Here is a 20105-nt window from a genome sequence, read left to right on the forward strand (position 1 = left end):
TGAGATGAATATTAAAACCATTAAGTTATTATATGAAAACCACCACACCAATCATTTGTATCTTAAGCAGCAAGTGCAGGGCTGTGAGCTCAGACCTGAGCAGCAGGGGCAGGTTTGACTCACCTGGCCGGGTTTGGAGCCTGCAGAGTGTGGGAGCAGCTCATGGGACACAGCGTGGGAGCTGGCATGGGGATACAGGTGGGAAAGGGTCTCCAGGAGTCTGAGCAGACAGCAAGGAAAGGACTGTGGAGGGAACCAGATCCTGCAAACAACATCTGCTCCCACCATTTGGAGCCCTCACCTCACTTTAGGGTTAAAATGTCAAACTAAAATATCTCTTATCGCCACCAAAGTGCTTTTACCTTGAATTTTTAAGCATTTGTTTAAGCTGAGGTTAAAAAGAGTCTGGGCTCCTTGACTGCTAAGCAGATCATAAAACCCTCTGGAGTACAATAGGCTATGGAAAGTTTTGTAAGTTTTCCCAATGACTGAGTGCCTAGTTAGCTTCTTGCACCTTCTTCATCCTCAAACTAAAAGAGCTTAGCTGCAAAAGTTTAACTAAAGGCATTTCTTAAAGGAATTTTGAGAGCAGCTGTTAAAAGCACATTGCTAGCCAATGTGTTTTTATTACAGCCCAACACAATAAAGTATCAGCTAGCTCTACATTTTTTTGTTAGGAAAAAGGCTTTAATTAAAGAGCAAGTCTACACGTGTGTTTTTAAATAGTGTGAGCCTGGTTTTCTTCAAATCTTCCAATTCTTGCAATTCTTTAGATATACATTTGAGAGAAGAGAAGGGCAGGCAGCACTATTTGGAAGTTGCAAATAAGCATTTTGAGAAAATAAATACATTTTGATCTCACAGAAACAGACTAACCCTAAAAATAGGAGGTACGAGGTAGAAAAGTGGTACTTTTTGACAAAATAGGAGAGGTATCCCTCTAAATAGGGATAGATGAATAGGCTGAGAAAATGGAAATATTTACAATTCATTTTAGATATTTAGCAAGATAGTTTTGTAGGTATATGTGTACAAGATCTCCAGAATTTGTTTCAGGCCCATTCAGAAATAAAATCTGACACAATACTTTGATTTAGATTTCAGACTCATCTCGGTGACACAGTCCTTAGTTTATCCAGCAGCATTAAAAGTGAACAGCAAGTGCCCTAAACTTCCTCCCACAGACTAAGAAAGTGAGAGGTAAAGCTCTCTGTCATTCCACACTGATGATTTTTAGACAGAATTTCCCACTCACCTTAGCAAGGTGACAATTAAAAAATCTTGTGCCAAGGAACACAACCTCCTCACTGGCCCCCCACAGCTCTGAGCACTCCTGCTGCTGGAATTTCATATCCTGTATCTAGAGCATCACACAGTGCTGGGCACACTTGTGTTAGGAAAAAGTACATAGTTGCACAGAGATTAAATTCTTTGCAAGTGCTTTTTTTTTGAATTTTCATTCTAAGGGAAAAGAAGAGGGAATCCTGCATTTTGCTAAGTCTGAACATAGGGACACAGACACAGCTTATGATCCATCCAGCAAAGCATCTGATGGCTACAGAAGAAATTCCACACTGCTGTGTCTCCAGAGCATGCTACAGTTATTTTTTCCAGCATTTGCAGTTGTGTGGGAGCCTTACAAAATTTAATATTGCTTTTGTCTTTTAGAGAGCAATGCCAGCCAATCCTCCTTGCACTATCACATTATTTAATCAAATATCCAAAAATTAATTACACCACATGCCAATACAGAGTGCAGTTTTACTGGCCCCAAATCAGAGTTGGGTTGTGCTTTTGTAATTAGTACTCTCTCTAAATATGCTCAGCTTGAACGAGCTGTACCTTCTGCCTGTTGGGAAGGATTTCCCACGTGCACTTCACAGGATGGATCCACAGCCCACAGGGGATATCTGAACTCAGGATTTTTTTTTTCCCCCACAGAACACCAAGGTGCAGATCAAAGCTTGCCTGATATCCACAGCAGTTGCTGTGTTATCTGTCAGTGTGTGTTCTGCACCACAAAGAAAGAGAATCCAGACTGCAGAAAACCCTGCTGCACACACCATCACCTTCTTCTGAACCCTGCTGTGAGCAAAGCCTCTGTGCCCACTGTGCCCCTCTCCCAGCATGGGCTGCCCAAGGCTGGCACCACCACCACCCCTAACTCACAGGCAAGCAAGCTCCTATTGCCCTGCCTTCTTCCTCTTTCCCATCTCAGCTGAGAATTTTCCTGCCTGGCACTGGAGCTGGGCATTGATTTCACTCCCCACGATTTGGCAGCGTTTGTTTTGTCAGAGTGACCACCATCACCCTCCCAAAACGTGGAAGAAAGCAAAGATCACGTGAGGAAAATCCAAAGCTCCCACACAGCAGTGTGGAGCCTTCCTACAGCACCTCCCAGCCCTTTAGCCCAGCTCACCAGAACGTCTGTTCTAGTCAGAAGGACATTCACTGCAGAGCTCTGTCAATGACACAGTTGCTTCTGTGGTTGCAAAGTACAACCAAAATCTGACAAAATATCCCCTCTAGTTCACACTTCTGTCTAGGTCAGTCACCAGAGATCTCCACATAAGCTAGAGATTGGGTGTTGGTTCTGCACTCAGCAGCCCTAAGAAGCAGAAACTCCCAATGAATGCTAAAACAGCTTCTACTGAGATTCAAGCTATGTCCCTAGACAGAAAGGGTGCTTCTTCAGGAGACTGGTCTGGCCTCTGAAACAAATGCATCAAATTCTAAATATTACTTGATTTGATCCAAATTGATGCCTTTTCTGGGCCTGGCACTAACCAAGATAAACCTGTGTGCTTCAAACAAGAAACAGCACCAGAATTACAAGTGTATTTTCCATAGACCAGGACAGCAGCTCACCTTTTCTCTTCTGACACAGACAGAGAGTGCCCAGAGCCTTCCCAGTAGTTGCCCTGACTCTGAGAGAACAGTCCCTAGGATATATTGTAATAGTGTAGATCTAAAATGGTTATGTGGACCACTGATTGAATCTTCCACTGATTTGTGATGCGTTTCAAGAACTTTAAAAGCAAGAAAACAATATGCACCCAGCAGTAAAAATGAAGGAATTTTTTTTTCCTACCTGGATTATTTATATAATTTTGGCCCACTTAAAAGAGACATCCTCAATTAAAATTGTATCTGGCTGCACTGAGGTAGTGCTCTTCTTGTGACTGATTCATTATTGCACAGATTTGATTTTTAGTATGAGAAAAAAGGTGGTTTCACTGGTATGTGAATTGTTTCTCAGATAAAGTAAGGAAAACTTATATAACAAAAAGGAAGAATTCCTTTAACTATGGCTATATGGGGGATTTTGTCAGCCTAACTATTCTGCAACAGAAACAACCATGAACTCTTTTCTTCCAATGATATCTCAACCATTTCTCTGAACAGTATGAGCAAAAAATTCCTCTGTACCTTCCCTCCTTTAATGAGGGCTATGGGAAACAGCAGAGACATCAGACACTTTACATGCTTACCTCTCCCCATATGTCCCACAGATGCCAAAATTCAAAAATCTCCCTTTCCTGATGTCAAAATAAATATGAAAAAAGATTTTCACAAACATAAAAGAGATGGGGAAGGGAAAATTGGGCAGCTTTTCAGTGGATATGATAGATAATTCAGATGCAACCCAAAAAAAAATGTTTTAGAATGTAGCTCAGTTTTCAGGATGAGTGACACTGCTGAACAAGGGGGGAATGCACAATAGGTGGTGTAACAAGAGTAGGACAGCTGTCTCCTGACATGCAGGCAGAGCTGAACAAGCTTTGTGCATTCAGGGACCAGACAGTTCTCTGGCAGCATTTGAGAAACACATGAAACACATGAAAAAGCCGAGAGCCATGGTGCCAGCAGGAGGAGAGTCTGGACACGGTGATCACAGGGGTCCTTTCCAACCTGTGTTTAAATCTCTTGGCAGAGAAACCCTTCTGTGCCTATGACCATTCTTGCAGCTTTCATATATCCTATTTCTACTTCTCCTCTACTCCAGACACAGTTATCACACTTGGGTACATCATGGATTTACACACAAACCTTTTCCTGGTTTTATTTTATGTCTTCTTTGAAGTCTTTTACATCCCATTTATCATCCTGAGCACTCCTAAGGATTGAGCTGATACCTCCCAAGAACTGCTCACAATGACAACAAGATATTTTCCTGAATGCTGACGTCTCTGTGGATGCCTGTGTATGCTTCTTTTCTCTTTCTGCATTACTTTGCAGATGTCTAGATTAGGTGAGAAAATGGAGAATATTCACTGCCAGTTTTAATTCTAACCTACCTTGAAAATTTCTTACTGGTGAGTTTGTCAATTCTCCTCTTTTCCCTTGAGCTTTAGTAGGTAAGTAAACAACAGAGAAACCAGCAGAGATTCATCACCACCTGGTGATGTCCTGCAATTTGCAAAAGGATGACTCAGTCCCCACCCTCTGTTTTACCTTTCCCTAATTAGAACCATGACCAGTTCAAACCTACAGGAACACATTCCCTTTTATATCTTGACTGTTTGTGGGGTTTGATGACTATTGCCAAGGGACCTTGGAAGTTCAGCTGTGCCTTATGAGCTGAATCACTTCTGCACAAGAGCTTCAAAACACACAGATATGTGACAGCTTCTTTCTACAAAATTCATTTTTACATTGACCCAAATGTCATATTTACAAGTCTTCATTTCCTTTTCCATAAATTTGATCAGGGCAGGCTCGATTTAGCAATGTAGCCAGCCCTTTAAACTTCAGTTGCATTTGCCACCTTCACTTGCCACTTCAGTTATTTAGTTCATATCAAAGGAAACCATTAATTTAAAAACTCCACATTTGGGACTCTTGGGTGGCTACCATGGCTACCACCTATTTTTACCAAAAGTATTACGCATTTATCCAATTGTTCTAAACCTGTTCTGCTGACACTTCAGTTTAAAACACACTTTTAAATGCTTTCAGATACCAAAATTCTCCAGAAAAGAGAGTTCCCTGAGATGTTTGATAATGAACAGCAAAGCAAAGATTTATTTAGCCTTGCTGTAACAGCCCTGTGTACTTTGAGTGTTCTTATGACCCTGCAATTGCCTACCAAGCATGCTGATGGACAGGCTCCCTGCCCTTCATGTGTTTGAAGGGGTTTTCTCATTGTTTCGATACCTTTTGCAAGTTGCTCCTCAAAATTGATTTTACCTGCCTTGTTTACCTTGCCTTATTTAACTTGTCTGTATGCTCTTTCTATTTTCTCTCTTCAAACACAATCTCCACTTTCTGAAAGATGTCTTTGCACTCCTAACATCATTCTGCTCTTCTACTGAACACCACCAGCTTTTCAGAATCCTCCTCAATCCTTTTGATGGAAGAGGATACTCACTTCTTTGAGCTCATGAAGCTGCCTGTTCTCTGCAAGTATCTTACCCTTTTAGCTGCTCCTTTGAACAGCAAAATTCATATAATCATTCATATATTTACCTATTCCACCTCTTAAAAATTGTATTGCTGGCACAGGGACAAGAGAACTGAGTTTGTCATGCTCATTGCACATTGCTCTGGGTTTAAATCAGCGTTGTCCTTTCCCCATTGCATTAAATCACAGAATCCTAGAACAATTCTTTTGCTGTTTTACACCCCTGCATTGCTTTCCTTGCGGTCTCTCACATCAAGGTCTCTCTCCTTTTCTGATCCTCAGTTCAGTATTTGGTATTTCTCTATTCACCTCTGCAGAGCACGGCCCTTTCTTCCCTCGGACTTCACTGATCTCTCTGGAGAACAAACATTTCAAACTAACACCAGTCTCTCCTCCAAATTAAATTGCTCCACTTGCCAAGGCAAGGGCAGCCCATATTTCCAAAACAGAGCCCTTACATTTCCTCAGCCAGCATTTTGATGGAGAATTTTCTAGAGAGTTTCATGTCCCTGTTTCAGTCATCACTGAATTTTCCAGAGAGTTTCATGACCATGTTTCAGTCATCACTGCAATGATACCAATTACAAACACAATCAACAGCAGCATCAACACTGCCCCCTCCCCACCTCCCCAAGACCAGAAATGTATACCTCTAGCCATTTTTTCCTTTGTTTCCCACCAGAGAACTGAAGTTCCCTGAAGGGCAGTTTCTTCACACCTCCAGGACAGTTTGGATGACAAGCCTAAGAAGATTAACTTTTGTAATGCTTCCTAAAAACCACCCTAAGGAGGATCACTGACACAGATGACTGATTTTCATCCAGGAGATTCTAGCATTGTTCCACTATCTCATGCATTTATTAGGATTTCATTTCCTTCTGGAGCCTCAAGGGAAGTTTCATAATCAGCACACCTGGTATGTGTAGTATAAATAATTAAGGGGATGCCCTCTCTAACAATCTGTGCAGAAAGGCTGTTCTGCTGTAAGGAATGGCCTGGATCAGCCTTGTTAGAAAAAAGAACTATTAGGGTACTGGGATTAGAAGATCCTTTCCATTTCCAGACTCAAAAACCTCATGAACGTTTTCTGAACCAAATGGAGTCAAGGTAGAGGGACCTCCTCAATCAGTGTGTTTATGAGTTGTTTCAACATTATTCTTTCTATGCTGTCAGCATAAATGGTACTTTGTCACCATTTTTCTATCCCACAATTTAATTTATTGCTTGCCTTGAGAAAAAAGATCATGACACCAATTTAGCTTATAATCACATCAAGAAAAACAGTTTATGTGACAAATCTGGCAATAAGCCAGTGCTACATAAACTAGTTTGCTGATAAAAATACTTAGGGCAGACCATGTAAAAGAGGATAGAGACCATGAGATGCCTTCCACACTTGGCTTTATCTGTTCAGAAATTTGCAAGGGCAGTAGTTGTTACAACCCAGGCTCTCATGGTCTCTGGTGGTTTTTCCTCACAGAAATTAAGAGCATCAAAGTCCTCACAAAGTTGACATTACTACAAGAAGGAATTACTTTATTATCACAAATGGCAGGACATACAAATTGATGTCTGACAGCTCACCCTAACATGGTGGTAGCGTCTGCACAATTTGGATCTGGAAGGGTTCTTTTGATTGGTTTGGGGTTTTTTCCCCTGAAAGTAAAGTCCCTCAATAGCTGGACATAGATGGTACATCTAGAAAATTTCATTTTAATGCTTTATGCCTTTCTCTCCTTTACCAAAATAACCCTTTGCTCTGAATTCTTCTTTCTGCTACCTTTGATCAACCCCTTGTATCCCTTATCTCTATTTATTACTTACTCTACAGATCCCTCACTGGAAATATTTCTTTTCTTTCCCTAAATCCAAACTCAAGTTTTACTTTAAAGCTTCTAAAAAAACTTCTATCATATCATGTGCTTCACTTTATGGTGCCATCTGTAACTAAAGTACAGCACAGTAAATGACATATTTGTGATTTGGAATCCAGTTTTACAGATAACAGAGGTTAAGCAGCTCATTTAAGTATGCCTCTTTGATACAAAACTGAAATAGATTCAAACACTGAGATTTGCTCACCATAATTACTCCCACTTTCCAACACATTAAGTGGATATAGGAAGTCAAATCAAGAAATTCAGCTTCTCATCAAGGACTGTGTTTTAAAATCTGATTTTTTTTTTTTTACAGCTGAAAAAATTATAATTAATCATTTGGCACCAGAATATAAGACCTGACATGAACAGCACCATGCATGCAACATTGTGTAAACACACTCTCACCCTTTCAACTTGCCCACTTACCTCAGCTCCATCTAAAGCTCTTACATGTTTTTCTAAAGCAGATTTGACAGACCTATAACTAATTAAATCTATTCTATTAGTGTGAGTAGTCCATGCTTACATTAAATTTTTAAGAAGTTATGAACCATAACCACATTCATTACCAGAATTTCTCTTTTTCTAGAAGATAATTGGATTCCACAGTTGGACTGATGGGGCACATCCTTGCACCTGCATGCTGCTGCAGGGGGACTCTGCTGCATGCAAGGGGTCTCTAGACCCTCCAGTCACAGCATGATAAGGTATCACAGGATTACAGCCATTCTGCCAAGACAAGGACTCACCTGAACCTTCTAACTTTGTCTTGGTAACATCAAAACCTGATTCCTCAGTTTTGAAAAAGAGAAGGAAAAAGTTACCAAGGCAGAAGGATCCAGGCACCCCATAGTAAATTTCAGTATTTGGTTTCAGTGCAGCAGGATGCACGGGATGTGTTAAACCCATTTCAGAAGGCTCAGCAGAAAGTGGGTTTCAGTGTAGGGGGTGGTAACAGGTGGGCTCTGGGCTTGTCTGCAGTGAACAGCCTACCAGTAAATCTCCCCAAGCTGAGCAATATCTTCCCCACTTTGAGAAGTAAATGTGTGATTAGAAAAGGCACAGAGTGGATTTACTTCCACGGAACAAGCACTTGACAGCTTCAGGTGCCCTGGGCAACTCAAGACTCACCTTTCTCCTCTGTGTGCTCCAGGGGGATCCCCCTGCCCTGCCCTGCCCCTGCTCCCCTGAGCCCATCCCTCTGCTCTGCAGGGCACAGCTCCAGCCCACTGACACCACTGTGAGTGCTGGGAGTGGGGACTAAGGGGTTAACCCGGCTCGCATGCATACATTAAACCGTGCTGAGAGCATTCCACAGAAATACCATCCCAGGAGGAATAGCCAGCCTGACAAACTCTGTGTCTGGGCAACAGACAAATCCACTGGCTTTGAGGGCAGCAGCAATAGGGCATTTTGTGGGGCACTCAGGAACCCTTAGAAACCCAGGGCACAGAAAATCAGCCATTGTATGGACAGCTGCAGGGGGGAAAAAACCCTGGGAAGCCATTTATGCAGTATTAGCTGTGAAAGTTGCACTCTGCTTTAAGCAGACTCATTTCGAGTTCTACCACCTGTTTAAAAGGCAAAAGACTTCCTCATTCCTGTTAAAAGCTGTGGCTCTGTCCCCCCTTCTTACTGCACAACATGTGGTAGAGACACACACCTCGAGGAGAGCACAGAACCTGTGGCTGAGCATCCCAGACACTGATCCCTATCAGGCTTCACAAACCAGAGCCTGAGCAGCCTCTCAGGAGTTTGCTGTAAAAGCAATTGGAGCTGCAATTAACAGCAGCACATCTTAGCATAAGGAAAGGCTTCTAACTAGGAGCTAATTAGGAGGGCAAACACTGAAGCTTGTTAGCTGAGATGCTAATGAGAATTATACTTGAGTGGCAGCAGACTAGCTATTCAGAGTTAATTAGAAACCTCAGCTGATAGTATATTGCTCTTAAGAGCTTTCAAAACAAACAACTGGAAAAACTGTCCTGCAGCTAAGGATCCAGCATGCCATGTTGAGTAATTCATGGGCAGCCAGGAGATTACACTCAGGCATCAGGGTAATTTAACAGCATGTGGAAATGGAGGAGGTTTTTAGGAGGTTCGTGCTCCCCTGGATTTTCAAAGGTTCTGCTCATCCGTGGGTGGCAGCCCTGCCCCTGCATCACCCAGTGCTGGGGGAACGGCACCCAGCTGCACAGAGGGTGAGCAGGGCAGCTGCCACATGCCCAAAGTATCCTCACCAGCCTTGTGCAGAGCTGGGATAAGGACCTGGGCTGGCTCAAGAGCACCTGGCAACTTTCCTATCCCATCCCCAGCCTCTCCCAGCCCAGCCTCAGCTCTCCTCCAGGACAGCTGCTGCTGGGAGCTGCCCCAGGTGAAGCTGCAGCTGTGTGCAAGTTGCTCTCACCATGCCTTCGCCTTCCTGGGGCACGGGAGGGCTTTCCTCTCCCCCTCTCCTTGTGCAGTGAGGGGGCAAAGAGTAAATCAGGGCACTCAGAGGGGAAAATCCTGTTCAATGTAATGTGGCTGCAATGGGATGGTGAAGTGTGGCCTTACCTGGGCTGAGTTGCATGGCTGATTCCTGCTCTGAGCAGAGCCAGGGAGGCTGAGCAAAGGGGCTGAGTGTTTAAATGTTTCCTCTGAGCCTGATTGGAAGCACAAGAGCCAGTCAGGGGCAGGGGAGAGGCTGCTAAATTCAAAGTAGGTTGCTTGTTTCAGGAAAAGGTTGGATACTGGAGAACCTCCACACGGCGCTCATGAAAACACATGAAAATGTTCAGTCTCACAGAGGAGAGAAATGCTCCAGAATAATTGGGGGATTTTCAGTTTTGCAGAGGCCCTGTTTGCATTAAAACTTGCAGCAATTTAAGCCAAACCTGGTTTTAATTCTATTTATTGAAACCAATTGCAAACCCATGTGGATACTCTTAAACAGATTCAGCTTTTCCAAAAGAAAAAACACTGCAAATCAGATTTCAATTAAAGCACAGAGGAGCATCCACAAACGGTTTTACACCAGTGTAATTAAATAGATTTCAAAGTTTAACTTTAGTTAAACTAACAATTTCAAAGCTTCACTTAAAACAATGTGACTTTTAATGCAGATGTGATCTGGAAGTCACTGGCTGTTGGTATATGGGAGGGAACTTTGCATCCTGAAACCTCCCTGTGAGAGTCCTGGGAGTGAATGGCTGTAAATACACCCTTCACACAAACCTTTAAGTATCTGCAGTAGTCAGTGTGAAAGTATGAAAATTATGAGTAGACACTAACACTGTCAACTATAATCCATACATCCCTTTCTTTCATAAAGGAAAAAAAAAATCCTGGTGTATGAGCAGTATCCTGAAGAGACAAATTTACTTCACCAGAGCTTTGGGAACCCTCATTTTCACTCAATGTATTTGAAGCAAGAGTCCTGGATTGTGGTTATTCAGGTTTAACAGGACTTGGAAATGCTGACTGAAGCTGGAGGCAGAGTTCCCCCCACACCAGAGGGATGCAGCTCTGGGCTTGACCATGCTGCAGCTGGCTGGAGATCATCCCTGCCCCAGCCAGGGGCTGGGCTCAGCAGGAGCAGCCCACTGGTGACCAGGACATGATGGGGAGTTTCACAAACCATTTCAAAACCCTTTCCAAACTCACCAGTGGCTGGTGCCTGCCATCCCAGAGCTGGATGCATGGCCTGGGGGTCGCCTTGCACAGCTGCTCTGGGTTTAGGGCAGAGTGTAATAAACTGCTTGGCAACTCAAACCAGGCTAAATAAAAGCAGCAGGAAAGATTTAAGTAACTCATATTACTGCTTCAGAGAAGATTTACTGGTGGGTAACTAAGGGTAGGGATAGTGGTACCTGTAGGCAGTGCTGACAAACTGCCTGGACACAATCCAGCCAGCACAGCACACCATGAAAGGCAGCTGCTGTCCTCTCCACCCTTCATCACCTAGGGCTCCTGGTGGATTTTCCCTGTGTGAAAGAATGTGAAAGCAGCCTTCCCAGAGCTGCAGCCCAGCTTGGAAGCAAACCAGGGCAAGGCTCTGGGTGTTCCTAGGGTTTGTACTGCTGACAGCAAGCAGGTGCAGCTGTAGGGACAGTTGGGCAGAGCTGGGGTTTGGCCACAGCCTTGTTGATATCTGTGTCCCCTTTGTGACCATCCCAGTGCCTGGAGTGGGAGGCTGGGACACTGCTCTCAGACACAGCTTCATCCACAGGGTGTGTGTCTGCAAGGAGTGCTGGACAGTAATTCCAGTGCCTGAGCTGGCAGTACAAAGTGTGTGCCTGTGACCTGGCTGCTAAAAGGTCAGTTTAGCTGAGACTGATCCTTCTCTCAGAATCAGAGCTAAAGCCTGAGTTCTCTGGATACTTTATATTACCTTGCTGAGCAATTTCCTTGCTCCTCAGACCCCCCAGATACAGCAATAATTTTCCCCCATGGATTCAGGAGGATGGCACAGTCTTTTAACATCCTAGCAAGCAAACTGTAACTTTCCCCATTTGTTATGTGTGCTTGTTGCCATCTTCCCTCTGCAGGGATAAATGTACAGCTTTAACCCTGGATCTCATCTATTTCCTTTCTCCTGACTGTGAATCCCTTTCAGACTTGCTAACTTCACACTGGCTTGCACACAGCATCCAGCTCCACAAGAGCCCAATTTTCCTTTCAGGCTGATGATCTCCTGCTGCAGCAGCATCAGCTCCCCCTGCAAAGGAGCCCTCCCTGCCAGCCCTCCTCTCCTGGCCCATGCTGTACACCTGCAGCAAAACTACACAATCTGTGGCAGATTTTACCTCTTTTCCTCCCCCAGAACTGGGCTGCTGCTTGGCTGGCATTGCAGCTCCCTGGGGATCAGTGTTTTAGTTCTGCAGGACATACTACCCCAGGTCTCTCTCTTGTAATGGTTTTAATTTTTCATCATGCTCAGAGCACTGCCTGCTGTCTCTTAAGCTTTCATATGCACTGGGGAATTTCTTTTGCTTGGCAAATATTCATGGGTTTATCAAAGATTATGTCTGAGCTTTCTAATAAAGGGGTTTCTAGTAATGCCTCTGAATTGACTTTTTTTCCCCCTAATTCACAGTCTGATCTCTCACAACTGACATAATGCCCCAAAATTGCAACACTGCACCTTTAATCTTAGATCACTCACCAGTCCTCTTTTTCTTCAGGGAAGAAAAGAGAGAGAAAAAAAAGGTAGTATCAGGAGCAGAAGTCTCTTCTTTGTTGAAGTCTTTGGCCTCAGGTCAAGAAGGCTTTTCATGGGAAAGCCCTGCCTTCCCTGGAGAACTTGCATAAAACCCCATTCTCTGCTGCTGCCTTCACCTCTGTGCCCTCCAAAGGCAGGGGCTGGATCTGTTTTCCTGTGCTGCTTCCTCCCCTCCACATTTCTTTTTTGCTAATCAAGTGCAGCTATTACATCACACAGGAGGTGACTTTAGGAACTTCCAGCCTGGAGAAACTACTGAATTCAGGATGCTGCTTTCACTATTCCATGAATTACTAGTATGTGCTTTGTCTAGATATGTGTTGCTAAAACAATTTGACCACAGTTTAATATAGGTAGGTTTCTACTTTCACATGTGTTAAGCAGGGCTGTATTTTTGGCATGCCCTGTAATCCCAGCATGCTGGAATTCCAAAACTCCCTGTACACCATCTATTTTGTCCTTACCACTCAACAGTCACACTGTAATTCCATTTTCAGTCAGCTTCCTGCAAGTTTCTCTTCTCTCACACAGGCAGAGGAAGTCCCTGGACCCCACCTGTCCATCTCTGCATCCCTGCCCTCTGTTCTGATGGCAGCAGTGCTGCTTTCCCTGAGCACATGGCACTGCTGTGCTCTCCACTGAGCATTTCTGCTGCTTTGCACTTCTCCTACCTGTACAGTCTGATTCTCCAAGCCACCACTTGTGCCTCTTCTCTTAACTTTATTCATTTTATTGCATTTTACTTCCTTGTTGTCTTTGTGTCTTGCCTTTGCACAAACAGAGGAGCTCTGCTCCAAGCACTTTCCATTGTCTCTGAGCTACCTCACAGATTTCCTTTGCTTGCATCCCTTCCTTCCCAGAAGTTCCCCATTGGCCCTGCAGGCAGTGGGAGATGGGCAGGAGAATCCCTGTGTGATATTCTGGGCAGAAGGAAGTTTGCTGTAGCCCTGCTCTATCAAACATCAGGGCAGTGCTGGGGCAGAACCAACACACCCTGCTCCTCACTGGGACCTCTCACCCTGGCCTTGGTTCTGCAAGGGCAGCACTGCAGGGGTCACTGGGCTCACATCTGCCCAGTTTATACTTCTACAAACACCACCAGCAAGAATCGCAGACATCAGGGAGCTAACACCAAGTTCAAGTACTCTCCAGCATTTTTGCTCAAATTTTTATTCCCCTTAATCACTGCTGAGTTCACCTTGAAGATTTGTGATCATCTTGCATAGCTTGGCCATTTAACTGCTACTTTTCCTGATTCTTGTTAATACTTGTCAATTTTCCTATCAAAACTCATTAAAGGATTTTTTCCCTTCATTTTTCAAAAATAGGATTTTCCTTTAGCTTGGCAAGTCTATTCCTGTTCCCATCCTAATCCTGCTGGAGAATGTGCATTGCTCATTACACTTAACAACACATCTACTCTTTTTCTTGCTTTTCCTTTTTCTGCATGTCTGGCAGTTCTGCAGCTTTACTCCTGTAAGCTGAATAAAGCTCAGTGTCTGCACCTATTTCTTTTCCTGCAAGTCCAGCTGAGGCAGAAAGCCTAAGGAGCCTTCAGTGTGCCCTCCACTCATAAAGCAATTCTGAATTTCTGGTTGTATGCACAGATAGATACAACAGCTCATGTCTGCCACTGGATGCAAGCACAAAAAGGTGCCTGCTCCAGAACAACAGCTCAGTTTTATTCCTGTGAGCCCAGGCCTTATATCCACGTGGAAGACAAGGTGGTGATCAGCAGCCAGCATGGATTCACTAAAGGTAAATCAGCCTTTAGGACTGACACCTGCAGAGAACAACTGCCTGTGTGGCTGAGGGGAGAGCAATGGATTTTGTCTACCTGGACTTCAGCAGGGCTTCACAACATCCTGGTAGGCAAACTCAGGAGCTGTGGGCAGTGAGGTGCATTGAGAACTGGCTGAGTGGCAGGTCCCAGGGGGTCATGAGCAGTGGCACAAGGTCTAGCTGGAGACCTGTCACCAGTGGTGTCCCCCAGGGTGCTGTCCTGGGCCCTGTGCTGTTCAGCTTGTTTATCAATGATTTGGATGAAGGAACAGATGGCTCCTCTGCAAGTTCCCTGCCACCACAAAGCTGGGAGGAGTGGCCAGTACCCCAGGGAGCTGTGCAGCCCTTCAGAGGGACCTCAACAGGCTGGAGAGATGGGCAGAGAGGAACCTTCTGGAATTCAGCAAGGGCAAATGCAGGATGCTGCACCTGGGGAGGAACAACCCCGTGGAGCAGCCCAGGCTGGGGCAGGCCTGCTGGAAGGCAGCTCTGCAGAGGGGCCTGGGGGTCCTGGTGGACACAAGTCCATGGGCTAGCAGGGTGTCCTTGTGGCTAAGAAGGCCAATGGAGTCCTGGGGTGAGTTAGGAGGAACAGTGGCAGCAGGTCAGGGGAGGTGATCCCGCCCCTCTGCTCAGCCCTGGTGGGACACATCTGGAGTGCTGTGTCCAGTTCTGGGCTCCTCAGGACAAGAGAGACATGGAGATCCTGGAGTGGGTCCAGTGACAGAGGTGATGAAGGCTCTGGAGAGTCTCTCTTGTAAGGAAAGGCTGAGGGAGCTGAGCCTGTTAAGCCTCAGACTGAGAGGGGACCCCATCAGTGTCTGCCAGTATCTCCAAGGAGGGTGTTAAGAGGATGGATCAGGCTCTTCTCAGTGGTGCCAAGCAGCAGGACAAGAGGCAATGAGCAGAAACTGAAGCTCCCCCTGAATATGAGGAAGAATTTCTTCACTGTTCTGAGCACTGGAACAGACTGCACAGAGAGGGTGTGGGGTCTCCCTCACTGGAGATGTTCCAGAACCCTCTGGATACAGTCCTGTGCTGTGTGCTCTGGGATGACCCTGCTTCAGCAGGGTGGGACCAGATGCCCCACTGTGGTCCCTTCCAGCCTCACTCATACTGTGATTCAGTGAGTCTCCTCAGCCATGTCCTGAAAGGAGAGTTCTCCCTCTTCAGCACAGACTCCTGTTGCACACTCCCTGTCAGAGTATTGTCATAAAAACATCTGCCTTTTGCTTGTAAGTTACCACATACTGCAAAAATCCCCATTGAAGTGTGTACAGGAGTATCCCCCAGAATGAAAGGCTCTGTATGCATTTAATAATGAAATGTCCATTTGATGTTTAGAACCAGATGAAAGGACAGATAAGAGCAACTGGAAACAGCTTGGATATTGCAGCTTCAGCCTGATAAGACTATGCTTTTACCCTACTATTCTAAATCTGTCTTTTTTTCAAAACAAAAATATTTCATAAGGAATTTTATAATAATGGGGGAGCTTTCATGTCCCATCTGAAAGGGCTCCTTGAAACCTATTTTAAAAGAAAACATCAAGGAAGACATTAGGACTGTACCTCACTCTTTCATCAGTATATATAGTTCATAATGCACATCAGGTGCCACGGGAACTGCTGTTCAAGGTTAAAGCAAGGTCCCTATGAAAGGGACAATTACTCTCTAGTGACAGATAAGGAGAAGAAAGTCAAAGCTAAACCGTGTGAGCGGGAAAGGCAGGAGTGCTCAAAGTGAACTGGAAAAGCTACAAAAGCCTTTACCTCAGGAAGAGGCCACTTCAGCACCTGGCTGTGAATTCAGGTTTTAATCTGTCACCAACAGTCCCTGACAGGCTGTCCCTCAAAGGCAGCTGGCAGGAGCCCCAGCATGGAGCAGACCTGCAGGGATGGGGGCCCATGGGCTGGTGGGGCTGTGCCTGCCCTCTCTTGGGCTGTGGGAGAAAAGCCTGCCTTCAGCATTCTTCTTAAGTACTAAAAACATTATAAAAGCATGATTTTGAAAGGAAAATAAAAACCAAAGTTCATGTCCAGGAGCACCAAATTTGGTGGAGGATTCCAGGAACCCCCACTCCACCCATGGGAAGGTCTGGAGCCACAAAGGCTCAAGCTCAGAGGGAGAGAATGAAACTGGGGAACATTCAGAGAAGAGAGGCAAACACAAGTGCACAGGATGGTGTGGCCTGCATCCATGGGGCTGAGGAATCTGGCTGATGTCACACAGGCTGTGGCCATCAGGGGAGGTTCCTGAGGACTGGAAACAAGCATCACTTCTGTCCCCCAGCAGGAGGATCTGGGAAACCAGTGCCAGTTGCCATGATATTTTCTGAAAAATCCCTTTGCCAGGATTTCTCTCTCCTGAGAAGCTGAGAGGCCTCAGAAACTAAATGTAAACAATAATTATCTGCTGCTGTGGAATGCAACAGGTGCATCTTTGATTGGTCTCATCTGGTTGTTTTTAATTAACAGCCAATCACTGTCTCGGAGTGATTGACACTGACCAGAGAGTCCGGCTGTCTCGGACTCTCTGGTCAGTCACAAGATTTTATTATCATTCCTTCCTTCCTTTCCTTGCTGGCCTTCTGATGAAATCCTTTCTTCTATGCTTTTAGTATAGTTTTAATACATCATAAAATAATAAATCAGCCTTCTGAAACATGGAGTCAAGATTCTCATCTCTTCCCTCATCCTGGGACCCCTGTGAAAACTGCCACATGTGCCTGATAAGCTTTAATGTTGCAATGAACCCTGGTACAGCAAAATTGTGTAACTTAAAAGTAACACCTTGTCAAAGAAGAAACTTTTTGGAATGTGATCAAGAAACCAAATAAGGCAAGAATATTACCTGTGAAAATTCAAATCATCAGACTCTCACTAGAGAAAAATGCAGCAATATGAGGAGATGCAACTGTAACTAGAAAAAGGAGAAAAACTTTTAGTATTTTTGATTTTCAGGAGAAGAAAAAAAAGCATATTTGCTTTCCTCAAGTGGATGAAAGGCACCTGTATAAAAAGAAGAAAGACAATTCTGGCTGACTCTGGAATAGTAATTTGCAGGGAAAATTGTAGTTCAAAGAAAAAATTAAGTATTTATTCTTTTCATAATCAAATATAAAGGAACACTCAAGGTCTAAGTCGAAGGAAAAAGAGCACTACTAAGAAGCAGTTTCAAGTTCTGCAACCTTCTTTCAATTTATGTTGGAATGCATGAAATAGAAGCCTCTCTGAGTCCCTCAGAGAGAGAAAGGATTGCAGGGATTGAATTGGAACCTTTAGAGAAACTGAAATATATTAAAGCACATATTAATAATATATTATATTAATATAATATAATAATAAGTATATTAAAGTAAGAGTGTAAGTTTTAGTTCTAAGTAGAAAAATATCTTAAGTACCTGAAGAGGCTGTGTTAGCTAGCAAAAAGCCCTAAAGCCTAGTTTTAAGTTCAGTAGTGACACCTTTCACAAAATTAACTTAGCTCCAGACATAATGAAAACACAGCAGAACCTTGCTTGCATTTCCAGGTAGATCAGAGAGAACTATTTGTGTGAACAGATAGAACTATAAGGGTAAATTTTGTGGAAGAACTGACACTACTTTCAGACATTAGAATTATGCTCAGAGGGGTGTAGGAAGAATGTTTCAGAATTGTGTCTTTAGCTGATTGGATGATTTATGAATAAAATCCCCCAATACTAGGGTGCAAAAAAAGGTGGCAGGAGCTTCTGCTGGGAACATCAGGACTCAATGCCAGAAGCTTTTAGCACAGACTTTAATACTCTGAACTCTCTGCCTTTGAGGCTGATGTATTCATGGCATAAACAACTTAACAACAACTGCTCCTGTCTCTTTGAAGACCCCAGACTCACTCATAACTCAATAAACTCACTACCACAGCTTACTGAAAATGGGTTTCTTTCCCTTGCTGCTCTATAAACACCCATAGTGCAAGAGGAAGCTAAACACAAAAGCTGGGAGCAACATCAAAAATGCTCTCCCACCTTTAACAACAGGAACCTTCAACATCTTCAGGCATAATATGGTGACGTGGACAAAGCCATTGAAGGTGAAGAATGAGAAGATGCTGTTTCCTACCATCCCTTGGTCCCTGGGCTGAATCTTGCAATCACATTACATGAAGCCTCCCTTTCCCAGGAGGAACCATCCTGGCTCTGTCCTGCAATGTCCTTAAAAGTGTCATAAATGCTTTTCTGTCCTTGGGTGCACCACAGCTGTTTGGTCTCCAAGGAGACCTCTTCAAGGTCCACAAACTGCCTGGATGGTGATATATTATATATGATATAGCCAGTGATGATATATCATATATTTTCACAGAGAAAAAGTAACAACCTGCAACAGGCAGCAATGCACCATGCAAATGCTGGTGGTTGGGAATTTTTTAACAAACATGGATACTTTTCCCTGTCCATAACTGGCCCTCAGCAGACAAAAAGTCCTTTACTCACAAAAAGCACACACCAGGCTGCTGCACAAATCCTATCCTTTCTTCCTGCATCACATCCTGGAGCTTTAGAGCAGAAACGCACAAGGGAATAAACATATGTTAGACAACCCTCATCACTACCCTTTTTGGGCCCTGCTAAAATGTTAACTTTTAATTATTTTCTTCTGAATGAATGCCCATCTCATGACAGGCTTTGAAAATCTCTTCAAAATATGTAATTTAGGGCTAAATTCTTGTTTATGCTCTCAGCTTCTAAAGTTATCCTGTCTACATGAGATTTTATAGCCAATAAAACATGACTGAGTACACATGAAATAATAAATTTGATCTCCTGTCCTGATTTTTTTTCATGTAATTAAGCTACAGAGAATAATACAGTTTAATCATTGTTAGTTTGGGACTGGCATTTATGTTTCCTCCAGAGTTAATGCAGTCAAACTGAGAACAAAAGCAGCACAGACAAAGGAGAGGCAGAGCTCACTAAGTTAATAATTAATAACCACTCAGATGATATTTAACCCATCAGCAAAAACACAAAAGAACTTTGGGCACTCTAAGTCTCTCTGCAGCAAACTGAGCACCTCATACTTTCCCCAGTAGCCATGGGCAGCAATCTTCCAAAGTGTAACATGATAACTCAACGTGACTTCTTACAATGCTCCAGCATCACCCCTGGACTCATCATTATTGTCAATGGAATAATGTGTAGTTTGGATTTTTATGGATCTAAGAAGCACAGATTTGCTTAATCCTGTCATCTGAGACAACTCAACTGGAATCAGACCAGGTTTGCTGAATCTTTCCCACACAGGGATACTCTCAAACCCCACAGGAGGCCAGTGGGAGAGTTGGAAAATGAACCTGTCAGCATAACACAAGCCTCTGTTTCCCATTGAGAATGTGACTTGGTCCCAGATAATGTTTTCTGAAGCAGCAGGTCCTTTCACTATTACTGTTAGTGCTGCCTGTAAGTTTCCCAGCTGCCAGATCATGTTTCTCACTTTTTTTTTTGTAATCTTATCAGATCACAGTGCAATGGGAACAGGTATTATCCACAAGCTCACATTTAAATAACTGCAGTATATAAATATGTTGCTTCAGTAAGCACAGACAGAACCATCCCCAAGACAACCACAAAAGCAGTAAAGTACAGATTGAAAATTTGTGAAAGCATTTGATTTTGGCGCTGATGAAGGTAAACATCTGAACAATTTTCTTAGATTACTACTTAGGTAGCAAAAAAGCTGCAGGTTTATTTGGTCCCCTTCTAAAGTTTCACTTCTTCAGGACTCCCAATTAATTAATAAACTCCAGGTACTTTGGATCACTCAGCCTTATCCTGTTAGTCACATACCAATCTATT

At 43.8% G+C, this 20105-nt stretch overlaps 1 protein-coding gene across 2 annotated transcripts in view; it reads right to left on the reverse strand.

Annotated features, from left to right (window-relative positions):
* MSANTD1 (Myb/SANT DNA binding domain containing 1) overlaps window positions 1–20105 on the reverse strand; it is a 57199-nt gene that overhangs the window by 35537 nt on the left and 1557 nt on the right. Inside the window, exon 1 of one of the 2 annotated variants that reach the window (XM_018924517.3) lies at window positions 9841–9892. The exons of the other annotated variant lie outside the window; for it this stretch is intronic. Coding sequence (XP_018780062.1) covers window positions 9841–9856 — 16 coding nt within the window. The 5' untranslated portion in view covers window positions 9857–9892. Of the gene's footprint in view, window positions 1–9840; window positions 9893–20105 lie in introns of those variants that run through there. 2 annotated transcript variants of the gene reach the window in all.

Source organism: Serinus canaria, chromosome 4, assembly GCF_022539315.1.
Source record: "Serinus canaria isolate serCan28SL12 chromosome 4, serCan2020, whole genome shotgun sequence".
Classification (NCBI taxonomy): domain Eukaryota; kingdom Metazoa; phylum Chordata; class Aves; order Passeriformes; family Fringillidae; genus Serinus; species Serinus canaria.